The 19,798-nt window shown below is 47.1% G+C and overlaps 1 protein-coding gene across 1 annotated transcript in view; it reads right to left on the minus strand.

Moving 5' to 3' along the window:
- The window catches only part of Tep1 (telomerase associated protein 1), a 49,184-nt gene that overhangs the window by 7,500 nt on the left and 21,886 nt on the right, over positions 1–19,798 (minus strand). The window contains exons 16-44 of the mRNA XM_031361895.1: positions 19,350–19,480; positions 18,799–18,858; positions 16,253–16,411; positions 15,453–15,629; positions 15,089–15,209; positions 14,255–14,379; positions 13,906–14,019; positions 13,696–13,813; positions 13,377–13,571; positions 13,098–13,273; positions 12,865–13,021; positions 12,554–12,733; positions 12,025–12,117; positions 10,641–10,773; positions 10,337–10,487; positions 9,960–10,093; positions 9,719–9,807; positions 9,335–9,449; positions 8,068–8,308; positions 7,764–7,881; positions 6,782–6,906; positions 6,576–6,675; positions 6,235–6,390; positions 5,884–6,096; positions 5,542–5,695; positions 5,223–5,435; positions 3,317–3,477; positions 2,855–2,968; positions 970–1,077 (exon numbers count right to left, since the gene is read on the minus strand). Coding sequence (XP_031217755.1) covers positions 970–1,077; positions 2,855–2,968; positions 3,317–3,477; positions 5,223–5,435; positions 5,542–5,695; positions 5,884–6,096; positions 6,235–6,390; positions 6,576–6,675; positions 6,782–6,906; positions 7,764–7,881; positions 8,068–8,308; positions 9,335–9,449; positions 9,719–9,807; positions 9,960–10,093; positions 10,337–10,487; positions 10,641–10,773; positions 12,025–12,117; positions 12,554–12,733; positions 12,865–13,021; positions 13,098–13,273; positions 13,377–13,571; positions 13,696–13,813; positions 13,906–14,019; positions 14,255–14,379; positions 15,089–15,209; positions 15,453–15,629; positions 16,253–16,411; positions 18,799–18,858; positions 19,350–19,480 — 4,131 coding nt within the window. The remainder of the gene's footprint in view (positions 1–969; positions 1,078–2,854; positions 2,969–3,316; positions 3,478–5,222; positions 5,436–5,541; positions 5,696–5,883; positions 6,097–6,234; positions 6,391–6,575; positions 6,676–6,781; positions 6,907–7,763; positions 7,882–8,067; positions 8,309–9,334; positions 9,450–9,718; positions 9,808–9,959; positions 10,094–10,336; positions 10,488–10,640; positions 10,774–12,024; positions 12,118–12,553; positions 12,734–12,864; positions 13,022–13,097; positions 13,274–13,376; positions 13,572–13,695; positions 13,814–13,905; positions 14,020–14,254; positions 14,380–15,088; positions 15,210–15,452; positions 15,630–16,252; positions 16,412–18,798; positions 18,859–19,349; positions 19,481–19,798) is intronic.

Raw genomic sequence — 19,798 nt, forward strand, 5'->3', positions numbered from 1 at the left:
AAAAAAGCAGATACATTGTGGTAAATGACATATGCAGGAAGAAGAAGTGTATTTAATCCAAGTGTGTCAATAACAATAGAAAACCACTCAGACTGTACCCTATACCCTATACCCCTGGTAATCAAGCTCCACCCTCTTTCTGACCTTATACAAGAAGCCCTAACCAATAATCTGGGGCCCTTCACTCAGGAAGACACATCTTTTTACTTGCTTGTTTGTTTGTTTTTTTGAGATAGGGTTTCTCTGTGTAGTAGCCCTGGCTGTCCTGGAATTCATTCTATAGACCAAGCTGACCTCAAATTCACAGAGATCCACCTGCCTCTGACTCCAGAATGTTGGAATTCAAGGCATGCACCATCACTGCCCAGAGACAGTATAGCTCACCTATGTATTATTTTGCTTTAAATAAAATTATTTCTCTGCTTTCACAATCTGTGTGTGTGTGTGTTTTATTTTAATTTTAATTGAGGTGGGGTATATGTACATGAGTGGAGGTGCCCAAGGAGGGCAGAGGCTTCAAGGTCTCCCTGGAGATACATGGGTGTTAGGAATTGAACTCAGGTCTTCTGGAAATGTTCTTAGCTGCTGAGCCATCTCTCTAGCCCACTCTGTATGTGCTTTTATTTAATTCCTGATTAAGACACCAAGAACTTAGAAAATATCTGGCTAAGACCTCCAGCTCCCTCCAGAGAGGGGAAGGTAAACATCAGAGACTTGGAATATGTAGAAGGATGAGGGAAACAGAACTGTGGAGTTGAGTGTCTCAGAAAATCTTGTCAGAAATTCATAACACTAAGAGAATGTGCTTTTATGTGCCACCCAGCACACTAACCATCAGGCCCAACACTGAAACCCAGTCCTAAGTACTGCACTTTTACTGTTTGCCACTGAGATTAGATACCTAATGCATGCAGTCTCCTAGATCCTCCTGGCCCTCCCAGAGAACGCTGGTGAAATCCATTGCCTTACCACAGCAACCACGGCGCTCACAGCACTCTGGTGACCTGGGAACTGGCCAAGTTGCTGTCCTGCCTCTGGGTTCCAGAGTCCCACAGAGCCATCACTAGAGCAGGAGACCTGCAGTCACAAGTGAGAGGAGCAAGATCATCAACATTCCTCTGGTATTTTGTTTGTGTGGCTGAGGGTTGAGACAGGGTCTCATTATGTTGCTCTGGTTGGCCTGGAATTCACTATGCTAGGATTAAAGGCGTACAGCACCATGCCTGGGTCCTTTCTCATATCTTTTTAAAAACAACATAAGAACTCTGCATAGGGAAAATATATACCACAAACCCCAAGAAAATAATCTGAGATTAGTTTTATGCCTTAGGAGCAAATAAATCACAGTGACATCTTTCACTCTCAGGCATTCCAAAGCTGTAGAGACAGTACTGTATCGTGTTAGGAACATGGTCTTTGGGTCTAGAAATGGCTACCACTGCAAAATTGCCCTGTTCTAGTAGACATGAATTTGCTCCTCAGCCCCCAGATCAGGTAGCTCACAACGGCCTGTAACTCTGGTTTCAGGGGATCCACCATTCTCTTCTGGCCTCCACAGGCACAGCACTCACATGCACAAACCCACAAAGACACACAAATATTTTTTTTTTAAAGAATTATATTTTAAAGATTTATCTATTTTATGTAAGTACACGGTAGCTATCTTCAGATACACCAGAAGAGGGCATCAGATCCCATGACAGATGATTGAGAACTACCTGTGGTTGCTGGAAACTGAACTCACGACCTCTAGAAGAGCAGTCAGTGCTCTTAACCACTAAACTATCTCTCCAGCCCACAAGGAATTCTTTAAAAATGTAAGTCTTTAAAGAAACCCAGCATGCTCTACAGCAGTGTTTCTCAGTCTGTGGGTCATGACCCCTGGGGGGGGGGGCAACAACCCTTCCACATGGGTCACATATCAAATAACCTGTATATCAGATATTTACATTATGATTCATAACAGTAGCAAAAATTATAGCTATGATGCAGCATCAAAAATAATGTTATGGTTGTGGGTCACTACAACATGAGGAACTGTATTAAAGGGTTAAAGCATTAGGAAGGTTAAGAACCACTGGGCTATGTGGGCTGGTGAGATGGTTCAGCGGGTAAGAGCACTGATTGCTTTTCCGAAGGTCTGGGGTTCAAATCCCAGCAACCACATGGTGGCTCACAACCATCTGTAATGAGATCTGACACCTTCTTCTGGTGTGTCTGAAGACAGCTACAGTGTATTTATGTATAACAATTAATAAATCTTAAAAAAACAAGAAAAAAAACCACCTAGATGCTAGAGCACCTGCCTAGTATGTGCAAGGCCTTGTTCAATATCCAACACCAAAAAGGCTTTCATTATCAGAATGTTATGGTACAATGGGTTGGTGGGTAAAGCTGCTTGTCACCTAACAACCTAAGCTCAATCCCTAGATGGTTACCATATGTAATCCCTAGATTGAGTTTATGTGAACCCCTAGATTGCCATATGTAGAAGAGCACTGACTGCTTACGACAAGTTGTCTTTGTACATCTCATGGCACAAAGGCGTGTCCATCTGCACACAAAACTGTAAGGATTTTAAATGAAACTCTGCTTAGCTCAGCTTTACCCCTGGCATGACCTTGAAAATGCTTTTCTGGGGTCAGTTTTGGGAGGGTCCACTTTACAGGTATGGTAAAGATGAATTGTGGTAATAAGCAAGCTTCTGTCAAACCTAACGTAGACGATGCACACACCCAGCAAAGGTTAGCATGACTATCATTAATAGATGCTAGAAAAAGTTTGAAACAGAGAGTACTGTTTTCCCTCAGGATACTTGCTGTCCTGCCTTACTCTTTCCTATCCCTTCACTCACCAGGATGTTGTCTTTGGTCCAGGTACAGCCTGTGATCCAGTCACGATGACAGGACGAGAAAGTGTGAATCAGGAGAGGGGCTCGGGCTAGCCTCACATCCCAGCAGAGGAGATTCTGGGAAGGTAAGAACAGGGATCCTTCAGGACCCAGACCATAAGAATCCAAAAAGCCATTTCAGACAGGGGTTGTTAGTCTCTGACAATGTCTCATGAGGCCTAAGGTGGCCCTGGACTACCTCTGTAGCTAATGATCTGATCTCCTAAGTACCGAGATTAAGGTAGGTGCCCACCATATCTGATTTCAAGCAGGGAGTTTTAAGGAAGAAAGTATAAGGTATGCAGGTAGACCCACCTGCAGATCTGGTGGATCAAAAAGTTCAAGAAAGCAATGGGAAATGAACCATTCAGGAATCTAGGATCAGAGGCTGTTGGGGACATGGGGTTGCATCCTTCTGTAGCTCACCCGATCCCTGCCCGCTGTGGCCAAGATGCCTCCGTCAGGGCTGAAGCTACAGCAGCACACTGGCCCCTCGTGTCCCCGGAGTTCAGTACCACAGGGCAACTCTTCTACCTCATGAGGCTGTGTCAGCAGCTGTCTGGGCCACAGTCGCACTGTGAAGTCCTCTGTATCGGTGAAACAGAAAGGGAAGTGTCTTCTGAAAGCAGAAACAAGACTGGCCTAGGAGCCAGAGGAAACCACGGGAGTACAGCCCAGCACACATCTGAGTACAGCTTCAAGGAAGTAGGATGGGGAGTCACCAGAATGTGACGAGGTCCTGGGCAAGGGTCACTCACTACATAAGCACACAGCATGGGACACCCTGTACCCAGCTTCTGCATGGTGGAACTCAAGTCAAGAGTGCAGCTCCGGGTGTGTAACTGCCCACCACCCTTCTCACAGCAGCTGCAACGGAGGCATTTTTTTCCTCAAGGCCTCAATCACTTTCACCTCACCATCTGTGAGGACCAAGCCTCTCTCCCTGTCCTACTCTCCCTCTCCCTAGAAACATCCTAGAATAATTATGTAAGAGGAACACGTTAGCCAGAAGGTTTTTGTGCACTGTGTAAAGGTTATCCTTGTGTTATTCAAATGCTGATTTCTCTGCTTGCCCATATCTAGTTGCAAACCAGACACCACATTGTAATGTTTATCCCAAGTATCTCCTGTTTCAAGTTTGTGCAAGCATTGCTCCTCATTTAATTCTCTGACTTGTCTATAAAGCTGATTAGCCAATAGCTGAGCAGAAGAGAGAATAGAGCTGGACTTTGCCAGCCAGAGGAGAGGGGGAGGGAGAGGGGAAGGGAGAGACAGAGACACACACACACAGAGCTGAGAAAGGAAGAAGGGTGGAGGAAGAGGAGGAGGAAGAAGAAGAAGAGAAGGAGGAGGAGGAAGAAGAAGAGAAGGAGGAGGAAGAAGAGGAGGAGGAAGATGAGGAAGAGGAAGAAGAGAAGGAAGAGGAGGAGGAAGAAGAAGAGAAGGAGGAGGAAGAAGAGGAGGAAGAGGAGGAGGAAGAGGAAGAAGAGAAGGAGGAGGAAGAAGAGAATGAAGAGGAAGAAGAGGAAGAGGAGGAGGAGGAAGAAGAGAAGGAGAAGGAAGAAGAAGAGGAAGAAGAGGAGGAGGAGGAGGAGGAGGAAGAGGAGGAGGAGGGGAAACAAGCCATGAGGAGAGAGTGTGAGAAGCAGCATGAGAAAAAGACATCTGAAGCAGAGACAGCTAGAACAATATTAAACCCCATGTATCATGGGCACTCTGGCTGGGAGGTAACCAGATGAGGTTAGAGGGTTAGAGTGGGTTAATAACCCAGCTATGTGTTGTAAGCATATAATATAAAAGTATAGTCTCTGTTTCAGTGATCTGGGAGTTAGTCAGGGTTAGAAAAAAACTGTCACCCTTTTAAAATTACATTAATAATTGATACCTAATATGGGGTAAGAACTTGCATCGATTCTAAAAGTGGGACAGAAATCTAAACTGAAAAAAGAAAAAGAAAAAAAAAAGAAACACATTTAAAGCCTTAAAATTTTCCCGGAGAAAGTGGGATCAAGCACCCCCTAGTACCAAAGGCAATTTCCTAGCAAAAGAGCGAGACAGCAAGAAAGCCAAAAGCTCAGGGCTTCTTGACTAAACCCCCTACAGTACACTAAAACCCCAGGGGAACAAAGCTGAGGCAGTTCTTTTAAGAAGCCCCAGCTGCATAAAAAACTGACTCTTCAACAGAACGCAACACATTCAAAAGCACTTTAAAGTTGTAAGTGAATACTATATGTGCATGGATTTTGATAAGGATGCATAATTACAGTTATAAATTGAAGGGTGACACAAGCATATTCCAAAGACATGGTTCAATAACATTGCTCAGTAGTACCTGAGGCAGCAGCCATAAGTTCCTGGGAGGTGGCCAGTCCCAGCACAGGCTTCTGGTATCTCGATAATAGCCACAGGGAGTGAAGGGAGTTTCCCTTGAGCATCCAGCCACGCAGGGATCCATCTTCCGCACCACTCACTAGAACGCTAGGGCTCAGCCACACCAGTGCAGACACTGCCACATTTAGCTCTTGACCCTGAGCCCCCTGGGAACCTAGAAAATGGAAGAGTACAGGAAAGAAAGACATTTAGGGGAAAGAAATGAGGCGGAAGGAGTCTTCTTTCCAAGGGTGTAAACCCATCTACTCCCCTTCTGATACCTGAAGAAATCTTGTAGATTCTAATGCCATCTTCTCGGTACCCAACAGCCACCAAGTCGCCATCTGGGTTGAGAGCCACAGAGAGCGCAGGAGAAAGAGGAGGAGAGCCCAGGCAACCTCTGGGTCGTCCAAGAAATCCTGACCATAACTGAGCCTAGGGTGCAAGAGAAGTTTAAAGGTACTTACCCCCACTGTATGCCCCACCCCTTGATATCTTCCTTCAAAAAACTTCTCACCATCCAAACTCCTCCAGGATCCTCAACAAAGGCCCCCAGCATTACTTGAATACATCCCTACTTTCGCTATTCTGTCCCTGAGCCCACAGACCCTCTGGAAACTCACCTTACCATCTTCTCCAGCCGTCAGGAACCGGCCTCCAGCATGGAAGAAAAGAACAGCAGAGACACGGCCACACTGTGCAGGGAAGGCAGCCAGCCGTGCACCCTCTCGCCAGGCCCACAGTTCCACTGTCCCATCTATCCGGCCTATAGCCACAACCTTCCCAGGTGCGTTGAATGCCAGAGAACGGACAGAGAGTCCTGAGGTTCCTAGTTCCTAGACGTGGGTATAAAGATAGATACAACAGAGCCTTTTCTCAGTATGGGCTCAAAATGACATGGAATGTAGCTGTTATTCTCCACTCTTACTATAGTCCTGTGTGTTCTCCTGGAGAGTGACACAGGACCTTCTTACCTTGGTGACTTTGAGTCCATCTGCCTGGAAGAAGTTGATGCTGCCGGCCCAGTTGCCTGTGGCTACCACCTGCCCCTCTGGGTGGAAGGCAACACAGTTCAGAGACTTGGGATGGATGTACTGGAAAGCCAGCTGTCCCCGGACTGTGTCCCACAGCTGGAGAAGAAAGAGAAGAGAGATCAGGATGCTAGACATAAATGGCAGAGCCTCTCAGCCCTGGAGCTCCTGGGGGTTATCTTATCTAGTCCCCTGCCTCAGTCAGGCTTCCCCAGAACAGGCAGTCATGCCACATCGAACAGCAAAATCAGTTTGGGCTCATGGTTGAGCTCACTTTTTGTTACCTTTAGGTATCCTCCCAAACACACAGTGGCCAGCAGGCGGCGATCTGGGCTCAGGCAGCAGCCAGTGATTTGGTACTGGTGGGCCTTGGTCTGGAACACCCTGCCCCAGGAAGCCAAAGTCAGGGTCCTGGGGTCACCTGGCAATTAGGCTGCCTCTTCACTCATTTCTCTCAGGGTTTCTCACTCAGAGTCGTGGGAGATCTTACCAACAACCGTGTTGTAGGTCCCAAAGCTCCAGGAGCCCATCGAAGGTAGTGAGAAAAAGGGCAGTGTCCGAGAGGAATGCAAAAGAGGAAATCCCATCACAGCCACTGACCAGAGCCTTCTCCTCCTGAAACAGCCAGTTAGGAAGCGAGGCTGAGGTGAGGCCCTTAGTCCTCCAAATCTAACACATTCCAGGTCCCAGCCATAAAAGGAGACCAAGGCAAAAGAGGTTTAAGCCCTTGGCTGTCTACATTCCCAACCCAAATACAGGCTCAAGTATACCTCACAATCAAGGCAGGGTGACCTTTTCTCACTCCAAGACCCCATGCCACAGATTTTCAGGGTTCTAGGGAAAATGTGTTACATACATGCATGTGCACACAGGTGAGGGAGTGGTTTGGGTAAGAAGCGAAAGCCATGGCTCTCTCTAGTCTGGTATTACCCACTGCTGCAACCACGTACAGCCATTTTATAGAACCACTCTCTCCTGTGTTTTCTCTAAGGCTCCCTGTGTAAGCCAGAAAGCCTGCCTTTCTCCATCCAAGGTTCTCCTCTATCTACACAACTCTCATAGATGTTATGATGTGAACAACTGGGTCCTGGTTCTGGGCCCTGTGTTCTTCTAAATACTAAGTCACATGCCTCGAATGGAAGCTGCGCAGTCATGCTGCACAGTCATATCTGTTGTTTGGGTTTCAGTTTGCTCTACGCAGTCCCAGTTGTCCTTGTACTTCATAGAGAGTCCAGGCTGGCTTTGAGCTCACAATCCTCCTGCCCTAATCTCCCTGATACTGGGACTTCAAGGGCGAACTCTCACACCCAGCTGTTGAATGAGCTTTTGACCAAGATGTCTAATTTGATATGAGTTGAATGAAGTTGCTGAATCAACTAGGATATTAAGGATGTGCTTGGCTTGCCTAGACCTTCAGGGCAGTATGTGAGGGTTTTTCTGACAGTCACTCTGTCTTGCCTTCAGCATCATACCTGCCAGGTTCTCAAGTTCAACAGGTAAATTGTCCCACTGGCGGTCCCCACAGCTGCTCTTTGCCCATTAGGGGAGAAGGCCACGGCAGTTGGGGATGAAGAAATTGTCAGAGACAAGCTAGAGAGGAAGAAAAAAAATAGGGAGAAAGAAAGTGAGGGGAAGAAAGCCAATGGGAATCAAGTTCTGCATCTCTGTATCTGCACCCTCCTTCTTGTCACAGTAGTTCTCTAGTCTGTCCTGCCTTTTTCTCTGAAAGGGCCGCAGCTCTGAAAGTCTTCCCACAGCTAGGCTCAAGGGTCTTACCTCTGCTGATCCTTCAAGGTCTGGGGTTTATTAATCCATTTCAGTGTGAACTGGTTGTGCCATCGCTGTGTGAGCAGGGGAGCCTGGCGGCAAACAGGTGACTCCTCAGGCTGGCTAGCTGCCTGCTGGAGCAGGAGCAAAGGATACTGGGTAAGGAGTGAAGCCTGTTGTCTCAGGAAGTTATGGAAAACAGCAACATCTGCCTCCGGGAGCTTCTGGTTGGCTTCGGGCTTTGAAGAAGCTATTTTTAAAAAGAGAGAGAGACTGAGAGTAGCTGAGGAGATGACTCGGTGGGTTGGAGAGCTTGCTGCACAAGCGTGAGGACCTGAGTGGGGACCTTCAGATTCCCAGCACCTACATAAAAAGCCACACGCACCTGTAACCGCAGTGCTGGTGCTGGAGTGGGGAGGGGCAGAGAGGAGAACCACTGGAGCTTGCTGGCCATCAGCCTAACCAAAAACCAGTGAGCTCCAGACCCTTTCTCAGTGGAGTAAGGTGGAGAGCAACAGACAGCTAACAGCTTCTCTGGCCTCTGTAGGCGACTGTGCGTCATATTCACACACACAGAGACACACAAACACACTCACATACATACACACTCATACACAAATACATACACTCACATATAAAAACACATGTACTTATACACACAAACACACATGCCACACACACATACACACACATACAAAAACATACCCTCATACAAATGTATACACACTCATACAAGAACACACATACACACACAAACACACACATTCACACCCTCACACAAACATATACATACTCCTACAAAGCCACATAAACATCCACACACTCACACATACACACAAACACACATATATACCAAGGGAGTAGAGGTCAGAAAACACAGTACCATAAGAAACCTGCCTAGACTCCGTTAACCTCAGCACCAAGTATACTTACATGGTGTATTTAAATTTTTAAGTCTCTAAGGGAGTATCACCTTTTAAACTTCACATCAGGAACACCTATTCAAAGCATAAGCTTGGGGTTCCGCTGAAGACCCAGGGAAGTGAAATCTTGTAACCTTAGACTCTGGAATTTTAACAAACTTCCTAGATAATTTACTGTACAGTATAAACTGAGACGCTCTAGTGAAGAGGTTTAAGCAAAGGGGTTTCCTAAGATTCATTTGCTTACACTTGGGGTATTTTGAGGTGGGAATGGAAATCTGGCTATTGTTTACACCTCCCCTTGAGCAGGGTATCCCATATCTCAAAAGAAAGAACCCAGCGGCTTATCTCACCATAGAGCACATGAGCCTCCAAGAGGTCGGGGACTAGACCCACTTCCAGATATGCAGCTACCACATGGAGATTGGTAAGAAACTCTGCCAGGAGACCATGGTTCCCACTCTGGAGCTGGGGAGAGCAGATTGGATTCCTTAGGAATGGAAAGGGGCTGCTGAGGAGGAAGAGGCTAGCGTTCAACCATGCCTGTGCATCTAGGACTTACACCCAGGAGCTGGGGAAAAAGAACCTGAAGGAGAACAGCAGGAAAACTCAAAGGTAGAAGAAGTGTGTAAAGGGCTAAATGACACGGGTGGGGTTGGTGGGAAGGGGAGAGCAATCTAAGAATGGCCCAAGCAGATGCATGGACTAAGGAAGCTAAGAGCTGCCAGGGGACTCACCAGGTGGTAAGGTAAATCTTTGAGAGCCTCAGGAGGGCAACTTCGGAAGGTGCCTGAGGCATCGGGATCACACCTCTTCCAGAGGTGAGCTGCAAGAACAGACATTGAGAAGGGCTTACCGCTGCAGCATATCCAAGTTCTTAGGCTGCTGCAGAGTTATCTATCCTGTGGCCAGTGTATGGTCTTGACCCCCAGGTCCAAGCCCTATCCTCCCACCCAGGCTGACTCGGGCTGGAATCACCTGCAATGAGGACATGTGCAGTCTTCTCTAGCCCCAGCCTTTTCCCATAGCGGCGTTTAACTGTTGTCCTCAGAGGCCCGTCAGAGAGGCAGAGCCGGGCACCAGGGCGCTCCACTGGACCCTCCCCTAGGATACTGTCCTCAGGAGAACAGGAGAGAAGAGTAAGGGAGGAGAAACAGAGCCAGTCAGTGAACACACGGACACAGCAATGTGCCAGCATTCCCACTGCAGAATGGAAACTGAAAGAGTAGCATTCAAGACCTGGGAGGCGAGTGTGGGGTTATACCAAAGAATGGGTGGGATGAAGAAAGAATCTTAGGATGTCCTAAAGGGAGAGGTTGGTAGGGCTGCTGAGAGCTCAGCTGGGGCAACATTACCTTCGTAGACTCTGGACAAGGTAGGCAAATGGACCCAAGGGGTAAGGGTTTCCACTGTGACTGGCAGCCACTGCTTCTTCCCAGCTCTTAGTCTCCTTGGGCAGAACCAACCATGTGCTCAGAACTGCATGCAGCTGGTCCACAGTCAGACCTGAAAATGCAAACTCTCTGACAGCCCAAACCACACAGGGAGCCCATCTCCATTATACATGACCCCTCCTGGCATCTCTGGCTAACATCCCAGCCAACCTAAGGTTAGCCAATAGCTGAGCCCTCAGCTTTCCATTCTTCCCCAATCACTGACCACTACGGGTGACCTCAAGGGCAGTCAAAGCCCGAGGAAGGACATCATGGCCATGCTCTTGCTCCAAGGTGCTCAGGATGTGCTGCAGCAGCAGTGGGAGAGTGGCAGGCAGGGTTCGAAGTCTCTCAGACACCTGGGAGTGAAAGAAGAGGATGTTTTGTGTGTGTGTGGGGAGGGTTTGGGGGGAGGCAGACAGGTGACTCTAGCAGTACAAGAGAGGATGGGGTAGCAAGAACTACAGTGAGAAGGAGTGAAAGGTAAAGAAAAACAGTTGAGAGAGAAGTTGGAGTCAGACAAAGATAGGGAATGGGTGACCAAAGTCAGCAAAAGATGAAAGATGGCATGATGGGTAGTGTTAATTTTCAACCTGACAGAGTCTACAACCACCTGAAAATATGGGCCACTAGCTATGCCTGTGGGGAATTATCCTGAGGAAGACCTACTCGCTTTGGGTAGCATCATTCCTTGGATAAATCTTGGACTAGAAGGAAAGCTGAGGGACTAGAGAGATGGATCAGCAGTCAAAAGCACTTGTTGCTCTTGCAGAGGACTTGGGTTTAACTCTCAGACCCACATGATAGATCACAACCATCTGTAACTCCAGTTCCTGAGAATCTAATGCCCTCTTCTGACATCCCTGGGAACCAAGTGTGTGTGTGTGTGTGTGAGTGTATATATATATATATATATATATATATATATATATGTCATTCAAACAAAATAAAATGAATGGATTTAATAATATTTTTAAAGTAAGAAAGCTGAGCCACAACATGCATTCATCCTCTGTTTCCTGATGCATGCTCCTCTTGGTTTCCTCACCATGATGAACTATACCTGTGAACTGTGAGCAAGAAATGCTTACACCCTTAAGTAGGCTTTGCCAGTGTTTTATCACAGCAATAGAAACTAAAACTAAGAAAAAACTACACCAGAAGTTTCAGAGAGCAACAGCGCTTTATCAAAAACTAGGATAGGGAATACTTGTGTAATATTTTAGTCAAGAATCAGGTTTCATTGTGCTCATGTCCTGGGAACCTGAAGTGGAAAGACCTATCCACTATGGGTGGCACCATTCCCTTGGCTGATATCCTGTACATTAAAAATGTGTTGAGCACAGCATTCATAGCTCTTTCTTTTTTTGACAGCAGATCCAATGAGACCAGTTGCTCCAAACTCCTGCCACTTTAACAACCTTGCAACAACAGACTACAAACTCCAACTGTAAGCCAAATAAAGCCCTCCCTCTTCAGCTGCTTGTGTCAGGGTATTTTATCATAACAACAGAAAAGTAACTAAGACAGGCCCGGATGAGGAATGGAGTTCAAAAAGGCCAACTGCAACAGGAAATACGTTAAGACTTTGTGGTTAAGGAACAACTAACCTGTTCATACAGTGTGAAGAGCCTCAGGTAGTCAGTGACGAGGTGCAGGTACAATGGCAGGCTTGAACCCTGCTTTGCCAGCAGCAGCCGCATCTGGTCAAATGAAGAGGATATTCAGCATTATTCAGGAGATTAGGGAAGCCTACCACAGCTGCTACTACCATGGCACCACGGTCAAGTGTCTACTCCTCTGAGAGTCTAATTAAGAGGTGGACATATAACATCACCTCAAAACACATACCCCACTCCTACATCCCAGCTAGGTCCTGTCAGGAAAGCTTCCACTCCTCAGCTTAGCACCCCTTAGCCATAAATTCTACTCATCCTCCCTAGGGAGACTATTCACCACGGAAACGTCTGGGTGGTCTTATGAAACATCAGAGCTATCTTATGAACAACTTCCCCTGGCAGAGAGTTCTGGAGAAATCCAAAAGGCAGTGCTAGGATGACAGCTAGTGGCCTCAGCAGCTGCATCGTCATAACTCCCTGATGCACCCCACATCCCCACAAGCCCTGGTCTGGGTCCCACCTGGTTATTAAAAGGTGACTCCTCCAGCCGTTTCCCATACAATGCTAGCTCTTCTCTCACAAGCTGAGCCCTTGAAGATGGGACCAAAGAGCCCAAGGCCACCACATAAGCACCCTGACTTTGCTGAAGGGTCTCGCCCAGGCCTGAGTCACCGGACACACTCAGCACCAGGTGCACTCGCTGTGACATTAGCACAAAGGAACAAAAAGGTAGAGGGGAAAAAAGAACAGCATTAGAGAGGTCCCTGTCCCGATCACCCACGCACCCTTCTCTCCAGCCCTCCTCCTGTCTCAGCCTGGCCTCACTCTCACCCGCGGAAGAGACTTGGGGATCCAGTCTGAAATCAGTTGTCCATTATGATCCACCAACTTATCTGCCCCATCGACGATAAGGACCAAAGTCTGACCAGGCTGCAGCGACTGAGCGGATTTGAGGAGCAGCTTCTGCTGCAATTCCCACACCAGGCCTCTGTGTGTGAAAAGGCCAGGGTCAGAGGTAGGGAAGCTGGGACGGCAACACAGTTGGTTAATCTTGAGGTACACACCTATAAGTGCTGGGGAGTGCACTCAGCTCTCCCAATTTTTGACGCAGATGGGTACAGAGGCGTCTGAGGAAGTTGAGAGCAAGACACTGGTCAGGGCGGGCTGCTGAAAAGTGGAAGAAAACAAACGGAGGCTCCTTGGGCTTGTCAGGGACCTTCAGGGCAGACACAAGGGATGCCTGCACGGGACAAACAGAACCATATTTACATTTCAGTATGTGCACAATCTCCCTGCCCTACTTCTTTAGCCCCAAAGCTCTTTCTGCTGCCCGAGGCTCATACCAAGAACGCAGTCTTTCCCTGCCCTGCCTGCCCAGTCACTAGGCTCAGTCTCCCACGGGGCAGCATCAGCTGTTGCACTGTATCCTGAAGAAGGCGTGGCCGTGCAGGACTCGGTGGGTTCTTCAGCTGCTGAAAGCTGGTCTGGACCAAATCATCTTCTGAGATGGATGCTGGCTGCTCCAACTGGGCCCTGGGCTGAGGGTCACAGAGCACTGATTATGTCTCCATGTCTCTTGGGACCTTTTGGCCTAAAACCCACCAACTTGCTTCCCACCCAGGACTACCAAGCTCGCTCCCCTCTGTCAGCACTCCTGCTGACCTCCAGGTAACACTTCTGGATCATGCTCCACACATCCTGGAGAACCAACTGTCCAAACTCTTCCAGGCCCCCAGTATAGGGCCGGCCAGCTGCTACACCTCCCCATTCACAGGAGTAGCTGTAGGAAAAACATAACCCAAGCAGTCAGGGAAGCCTGGCTCCCTGCACCACACCTCTAATGGGCAGGTGCCTCCACCTCCGGCAGCTCACCTGCGACAGGTAACCTCTTTCTGTTCGTGTAGGTATCTCTTCAGCTCTGAGACCCGATGGGCAGCCTCTTCTGACTCAGAAAGAAAGTCAGGTTTCCAGGCATCTGGCACAGAGCTAACCACAAGACACCCCAGGGGTGGGGCCAGACTCAGACCCTCGGCTCCTGTCATCGGCCAGGAGATAAGGCTCTGGCCCCCTGAAACTTTGTATTAGGTTTAGATCCGAGTTAGAGTGGAAAAAAACGGATCTGAGGACCATTTCTCTTTCAGCACTGAATGCTGGGAATTGAGGACGGGACCTGTCTGGATTTCTGTGGAGGATATTTTGACCTGGTAGCAACAGGAGGTACCTAAGGAAATCAGGATCTCGGAAGTAGATGAGAGCTTGGGCAGAGGGCTGCGAGCGTTGGTCACGGTTCAGGAACTGCATCACCTCCATCTCTGTGACAGAGCGCCCTGAAGGGTACTGCTGGGTCTACAAGGAGAGGGAAGACACAGGCAGGGTCAGTTCCAAGCTTCAACCCATCTCTGGAAAGTCTTCAAAAGCCTAAGATCACCTTTATCTCAGTAAGTGCCCCACAGCAGTAAAATATAGTTACCAGCTAATGATTATCAAATGATTAACAGATCCTAAGTATTTTAAAATACATTTTTTCCCTCAGTGTTGAAGATTGGATTTGGAACCATATACGTGGTAGGCAAGTAATCTACCACCAAATTATATTCCCAGACCCTTTTGTGTGTGTAAGAGAGGGTCTCACTGTGTGACTTGGATGACCTAGAACTTACTATGTAAACCAGGATAGCCTCAAACTCACAGAGAGCCCTCTGCTTCTCTCTCCTCAGTGCTGGTATTAAAAGCATAAGCCACGATGGCTTTTTTGCATTATATTCTGAAACAATGTCACTTAGTTGCCCAGGCTGGCCTGGAACTCCAGATCCTTTTACCTAAACCATCTATCTGATAGCAAAAGCTAAGCAGATCTACCTTCAACCCTCTGAGAACCCAGGGAAGAAATCTCTCTCAAAGGAACTGCTTCATCTAGGTACATCTGGTAGAGTCGTCTGCCAGTGTTTCACATCAAGACTCAAGGACCGGATGGTACATCATCCCAGGACTCCTTTTAAGGGACTTTTTCCCACCCCTGTTTCTTCTCCAGCTCCTCCAACCTTGTCTGCCTTACCCAGTGAAAGTGGGGATGGTTGGGCAGATCATAGTTGGGGGGAATGTAGCCATAGCGGGAGCCCAGAATCCCCACGAACATCTGTGAATTCTCCACCTCCCCAAGGCACACTTCCAGTTGTCTGTAGGCATGATTATGGGAACAGGAAGGAGTCAATGGGGGCAGTTTCAAGCAATACTAATACAGAGGAGGCAGGGCCCTGAATCACACTGGGCAAAGTGAAGAGAAAGTTCCTGTTGGTATTTAAAAGGCAAAGCCCCACCCTCACCCTCATTTGTTCTTACTGTCCTGATCCTGGTTCCTTGAGTTCCACCACTCAATCCTCTCACCCCTGACCTAGCCCCTCTTCCCTGTGGCCCTGCACCTGTTCCTACGGGTCTCTTCCTCCGTGATACCCCAGCGTAGGTCAATGGCGTGAAGACTGATACGGTGGGGAAACACTCGGGCCTGCAGTGCCGGCAGAACAGATCTCAGCAGCAAATCTCGCTCCCCATGCATGTCACGGAAAGTGGATGAAATGAAAAGCCGGATGTTGCGCCATCTGGGGGTGAGTGGAGGGTTGGGGTCAGCCTAGGGATCAGTCCCCATCTCAAGTCCATAGTTATAGGTGCAATGACCCTTCTGCACTTGACATAAACCCCATGACAGACAGGGGTCTTACAGGCCTCCAGATAATATTCTAGCTGTGAGACCAATTACAGAAACCTGAGATTTGAGTCCTACTTCTTTTGTGCTTCTTTCTTTTAAAAAAAAAAAAAAACATTAAAAAGTTACTATTCAATCAATGAAATGTGTTGAGGCAAACCTTAACCTTATTTTTAACTATATCTTTAAGAAATTAAAACAACCAAGCTATCATTGGGCAAAGCCCATGTGAAAATCCAGAGCATACACCCTAAACCTTTTGCCTAAGCCCTGGCTATATCGACAGGGAGCCTGCTGCCCTCCCTACATACTGACATTTTTTTTTTCTCTAGTAAATCAAGAAATAGGTTCACAGTCTGACAGTTTCCAGAAAAGCCCCTGCCTGGGGCGAAGAACAAATACCTTAGTAAACAGAACAAATGCAAATGCCCTTGGAACAGATGGAATGGTAGTCACAGGATTTCTCTGGGTTCTAATGGCAACCCTCCCAGTTCACCAAGTCACACAACCTAGACTGACCCATGCTGGGAAACAGGACCCAAGAGACCAGGGGCGTTCTCCTCCAGTGGCCGGAGCGACGGGACCTGTGTCTTTCCTGGGGGTGGGGGGATCTTGAATATTTTATCTAGTTGGCCCACATGTTCCAGAAGACGTGAGGCTCCATGCTCAGCAATGAACCTAGCAAAAAAGCATGATGAGAACAGAATATTAGAGATCAGAACCAGGAAGGTGTCTCAAGAGAAACAGGTAATAAAGAAAAGTCTGCCCAGTTCAGGGGCTCCCCTTAGGAAGACAGCCACAGAGCAGGCCTGGGTGCCAGGTTCACAGTTCTCAACCTGGGGCTCCCCTTAGGAAGACAGCCACAGAACAGACCTGGTGTGCCTGGTGTGCCACACTCACAGTTCTCAACCTGGGGCTCCCCTTAGGAAGACGGCCACAGAGCAGACCTGGGTGCCATATTCACAGTTCTCAACCTGAGCTACTGGGAATCACAAGCTGAGGTGAACCCGGGCCACAGAGTGAGACCCCATCTCAAAAAAACCAACCAAACAAAACAACAACAACAACAACAACAACAACAGCAACAACAACAAAAACTAGCCAAACAAAAAAGATAACCGTAAGCCAGGAAAGTGTACTGGAAAATAAGACTACAGAACACTACAGGATGAAGGATGTCACCAGCCCCGGACCCTCCCACTCACTGTGCATCGTGACCTTAGATCCCTGTCAGAAAATTAGGCTGGGTCAAAGTCACAGGTTAAGACCTCCCCTGTTCCAGGTGATCAGCTCTATACAAACTACAATAGCTCCCTATTGCTTGAGGCTTCCCAATATGAGTTGAAGATCTTGGGAGATATCCAAAGAAAACTTGAGGAGAGGAAACAACACGAAGGTTAAAAAGCACCTGCAGCTCTTCCAGAGGAAGGTTTCCACCACCCACATGCTCACGTGGATGCTCACATCTGTTTGTGACTCCAGTTCTAGGGAATCTGACGTCCCCTTCTGCCCTTGCCCATCAGGCAGATATACATATACAGGCAAAACACTCATACATATAAAATAAAAGTAATATTTCTTCATCTCTCTCTCCTATCTCTTTCTCCCTCCCTCTCTCTCTCCATCCCTCCTACCAGGGTCTCACTATGTAGACTTGGCTAGCCTGGGACTTACTATGTAGACCAGGCTGACCTCATACTCAGAGAGCTCTGCCTGCTACTGCTGCTCAAGGGAATTAAAGCATGCAGCACCACACTCGGCTTCCATTTTTTAATTTTTTTTTTTAAAGTTTCAATTATGTGTTTGTGTATATGTCTCTGTGTGGCTGCCTAAACAAAACTTAAACAAGTACACCACCAAGAGACCCACTGGGGGTCTAAACGAAGGACCACAAGTAACTAAGGGATACTGAGAGTGGAAGAAAGTCTTCTCCAGGGACGAGCCCTCTAACTTTGTTATCCAATACCAGTGGTCAGTCCTGAAATCATTCACATCCAAGTAACACCAACCAAACTGAGCTAGTTACAGTGCCTCTCTCTCTCTCTCTCTCTCTCTCTCTCTCTCTCTCTCTCTCTCTCTCTCTGTGTGTGTGTGTGTGTGTGTGTGTGTATAACAGTAACAAAGAAAAGGAGACTATATATTTGACAGGAAGCAAGAGGAGCAAACCACAGGAAGGGTTGGAGAGAGGAAAGAGAAGGAGGAAATGATGTAATTATAACTTAATTTCAAAAACTAATAAATATAAGGAAATAAATAAAGTGGTGAATAACAAAAATTATGCATAATAATTGCAAATAATAACTCAATAAAATAGGTCAGAAAGATATCCTTTAAAAAAAATAATTATGTGCCTGTGTGTATGTCTATGGGTTTGTGTGCACAAGCGCAGTGTCTGCAGAGGCATCAGATCTCTGGAGTTGCAGATAGTTGCTGAATTCGTTTGGAGCTGGATGGAATTATAGGTAGTTGGGAGCCCCCTGGCCTCTGCAAGAGCAGTATGTACTCTTAACTGACGAGCCAATGCTCCAGGCTGCTTTTCCTCTTTCTTTCTAGATATAGCATAAACTTGGATACACATAACACAGAGCTGAGGCACCATCTTTAGCTAGGAGGTAGAGGCTGTTGAAAGTGATCAAGCATTACGACAGCGAAGGTTGGGCTAGAGAGACGGCTCAGCGGTTAAGAGCACTGACTGTTCTTCCAGAGGTCCTGAGCTCAATTCCCAGCAACCACATGGTGGCTCACAACCATCTGTAATGGGATCTGATGCCCTCTTCTGGTGTGTCTGAAGAGAGCCACAATGTACTCACATACATGGACTAAACAAGTCTAAATTTAAAAAGAAAAAATTAAAAAGAAAGATGCTCTGTGTTTGTTTTTTTAAAGAAAAACAGTGAAGGTTGGAATCCCTATCATACTGTGTCGCTGATAAGTCTAGACATCTGTGAAAGAAAATAAACCATCTTATTCTGAAAAATAAATAAATGAGCTAACAGGCATAGAGAATCCCTTAAGTGTATTCTAATACATCTTCCATTCCCTCCCATACCCCACTCTGTACTCACTTCAGGATCCCGTCAGTGCAGCCTGAAAGCATCACATCGTTGGGATTCAAATTTGGTGATCTGCCAAAGAAAGAAGCAGACACTAAGCACCAAAATTGATGCCTGGAGCCAGGTGTGGTGGCTTACACTTGCAATCTCAGCACCTGCCATGGAAGACAGAAAGGCAACAAGTTCAAAGCCAGCCAAGGCTGCACACCTAGACTCTACTTCCCAGTACTTTAAGATATACACCTCACCTCTGTATAACAGTTTGTGATCAATAGCTGTATTACCCTGAGTGTGCCCAATCTTGTCTTAATAGAATTATGTGGCCAGAGTACAGCTCAGTGATGGGATGCTTGCCTAGAAGGAACAAAGCTCTCCGTCCAGTATCTAATAGCACACAGGAGCAAAAAGACTTCAAAGAAGGTCCTAGAAACTTAAATTCAGTAGAACTAATAAAGCAAGAAGGCAAGATACAAAACATCATACAAGTGAGACTTAGGCAGGAGCAGACAGGAAATATGGATCACTGCCTTCAGACACTGGACAAGAATGACCAGCATCCTTACATGTACTGTGTTTTCCGTAGGAGGACACCAACAAAGAGGCACTTGGAATTCACATGCTGCCAGATAATCTGTTTGGCTACATTCAGCAGCTCAGTATCCATCGATTCGCCAAACAGGATGACCCTGTCAATCTGTAAGATGAAAAGAGGTGGCTGAGACCCAGGATCAAGGCTAAAATAGACATGGATGAGCTCAGAGTAGCAAGATACCTAAGGATTGACGGGTTAGAACTCTGAGGGGAAAGGAAACTGCAGCAACTAAGAATGCTTAAAAGGGATGCCACTACACCCCAACCTAGTGTTGTGGAGCTCATTCACACTCATGAGAGATGAAGGCTCATTTTGTGATATGAAACTTTGTTTTCTTTCTTTTCCTCTTCTCTTTCTTTTTTTCTTCTTTCTTTTCTTTCTTTCTTTCTTTCTTTCTTTCTTTCTTTTTTTTTTTTTTTT

Source organism: Mastomys coucha, unplaced genomic scaffold (genome assembly GCF_008632895.1).
Source record: "Mastomys coucha isolate ucsf_1 unplaced genomic scaffold, UCSF_Mcou_1 pScaffold9, whole genome shotgun sequence".
Lineage (NCBI taxonomy): Eukaryota > Metazoa > Chordata > Mammalia > Rodentia > Muridae > Mastomys > Mastomys coucha.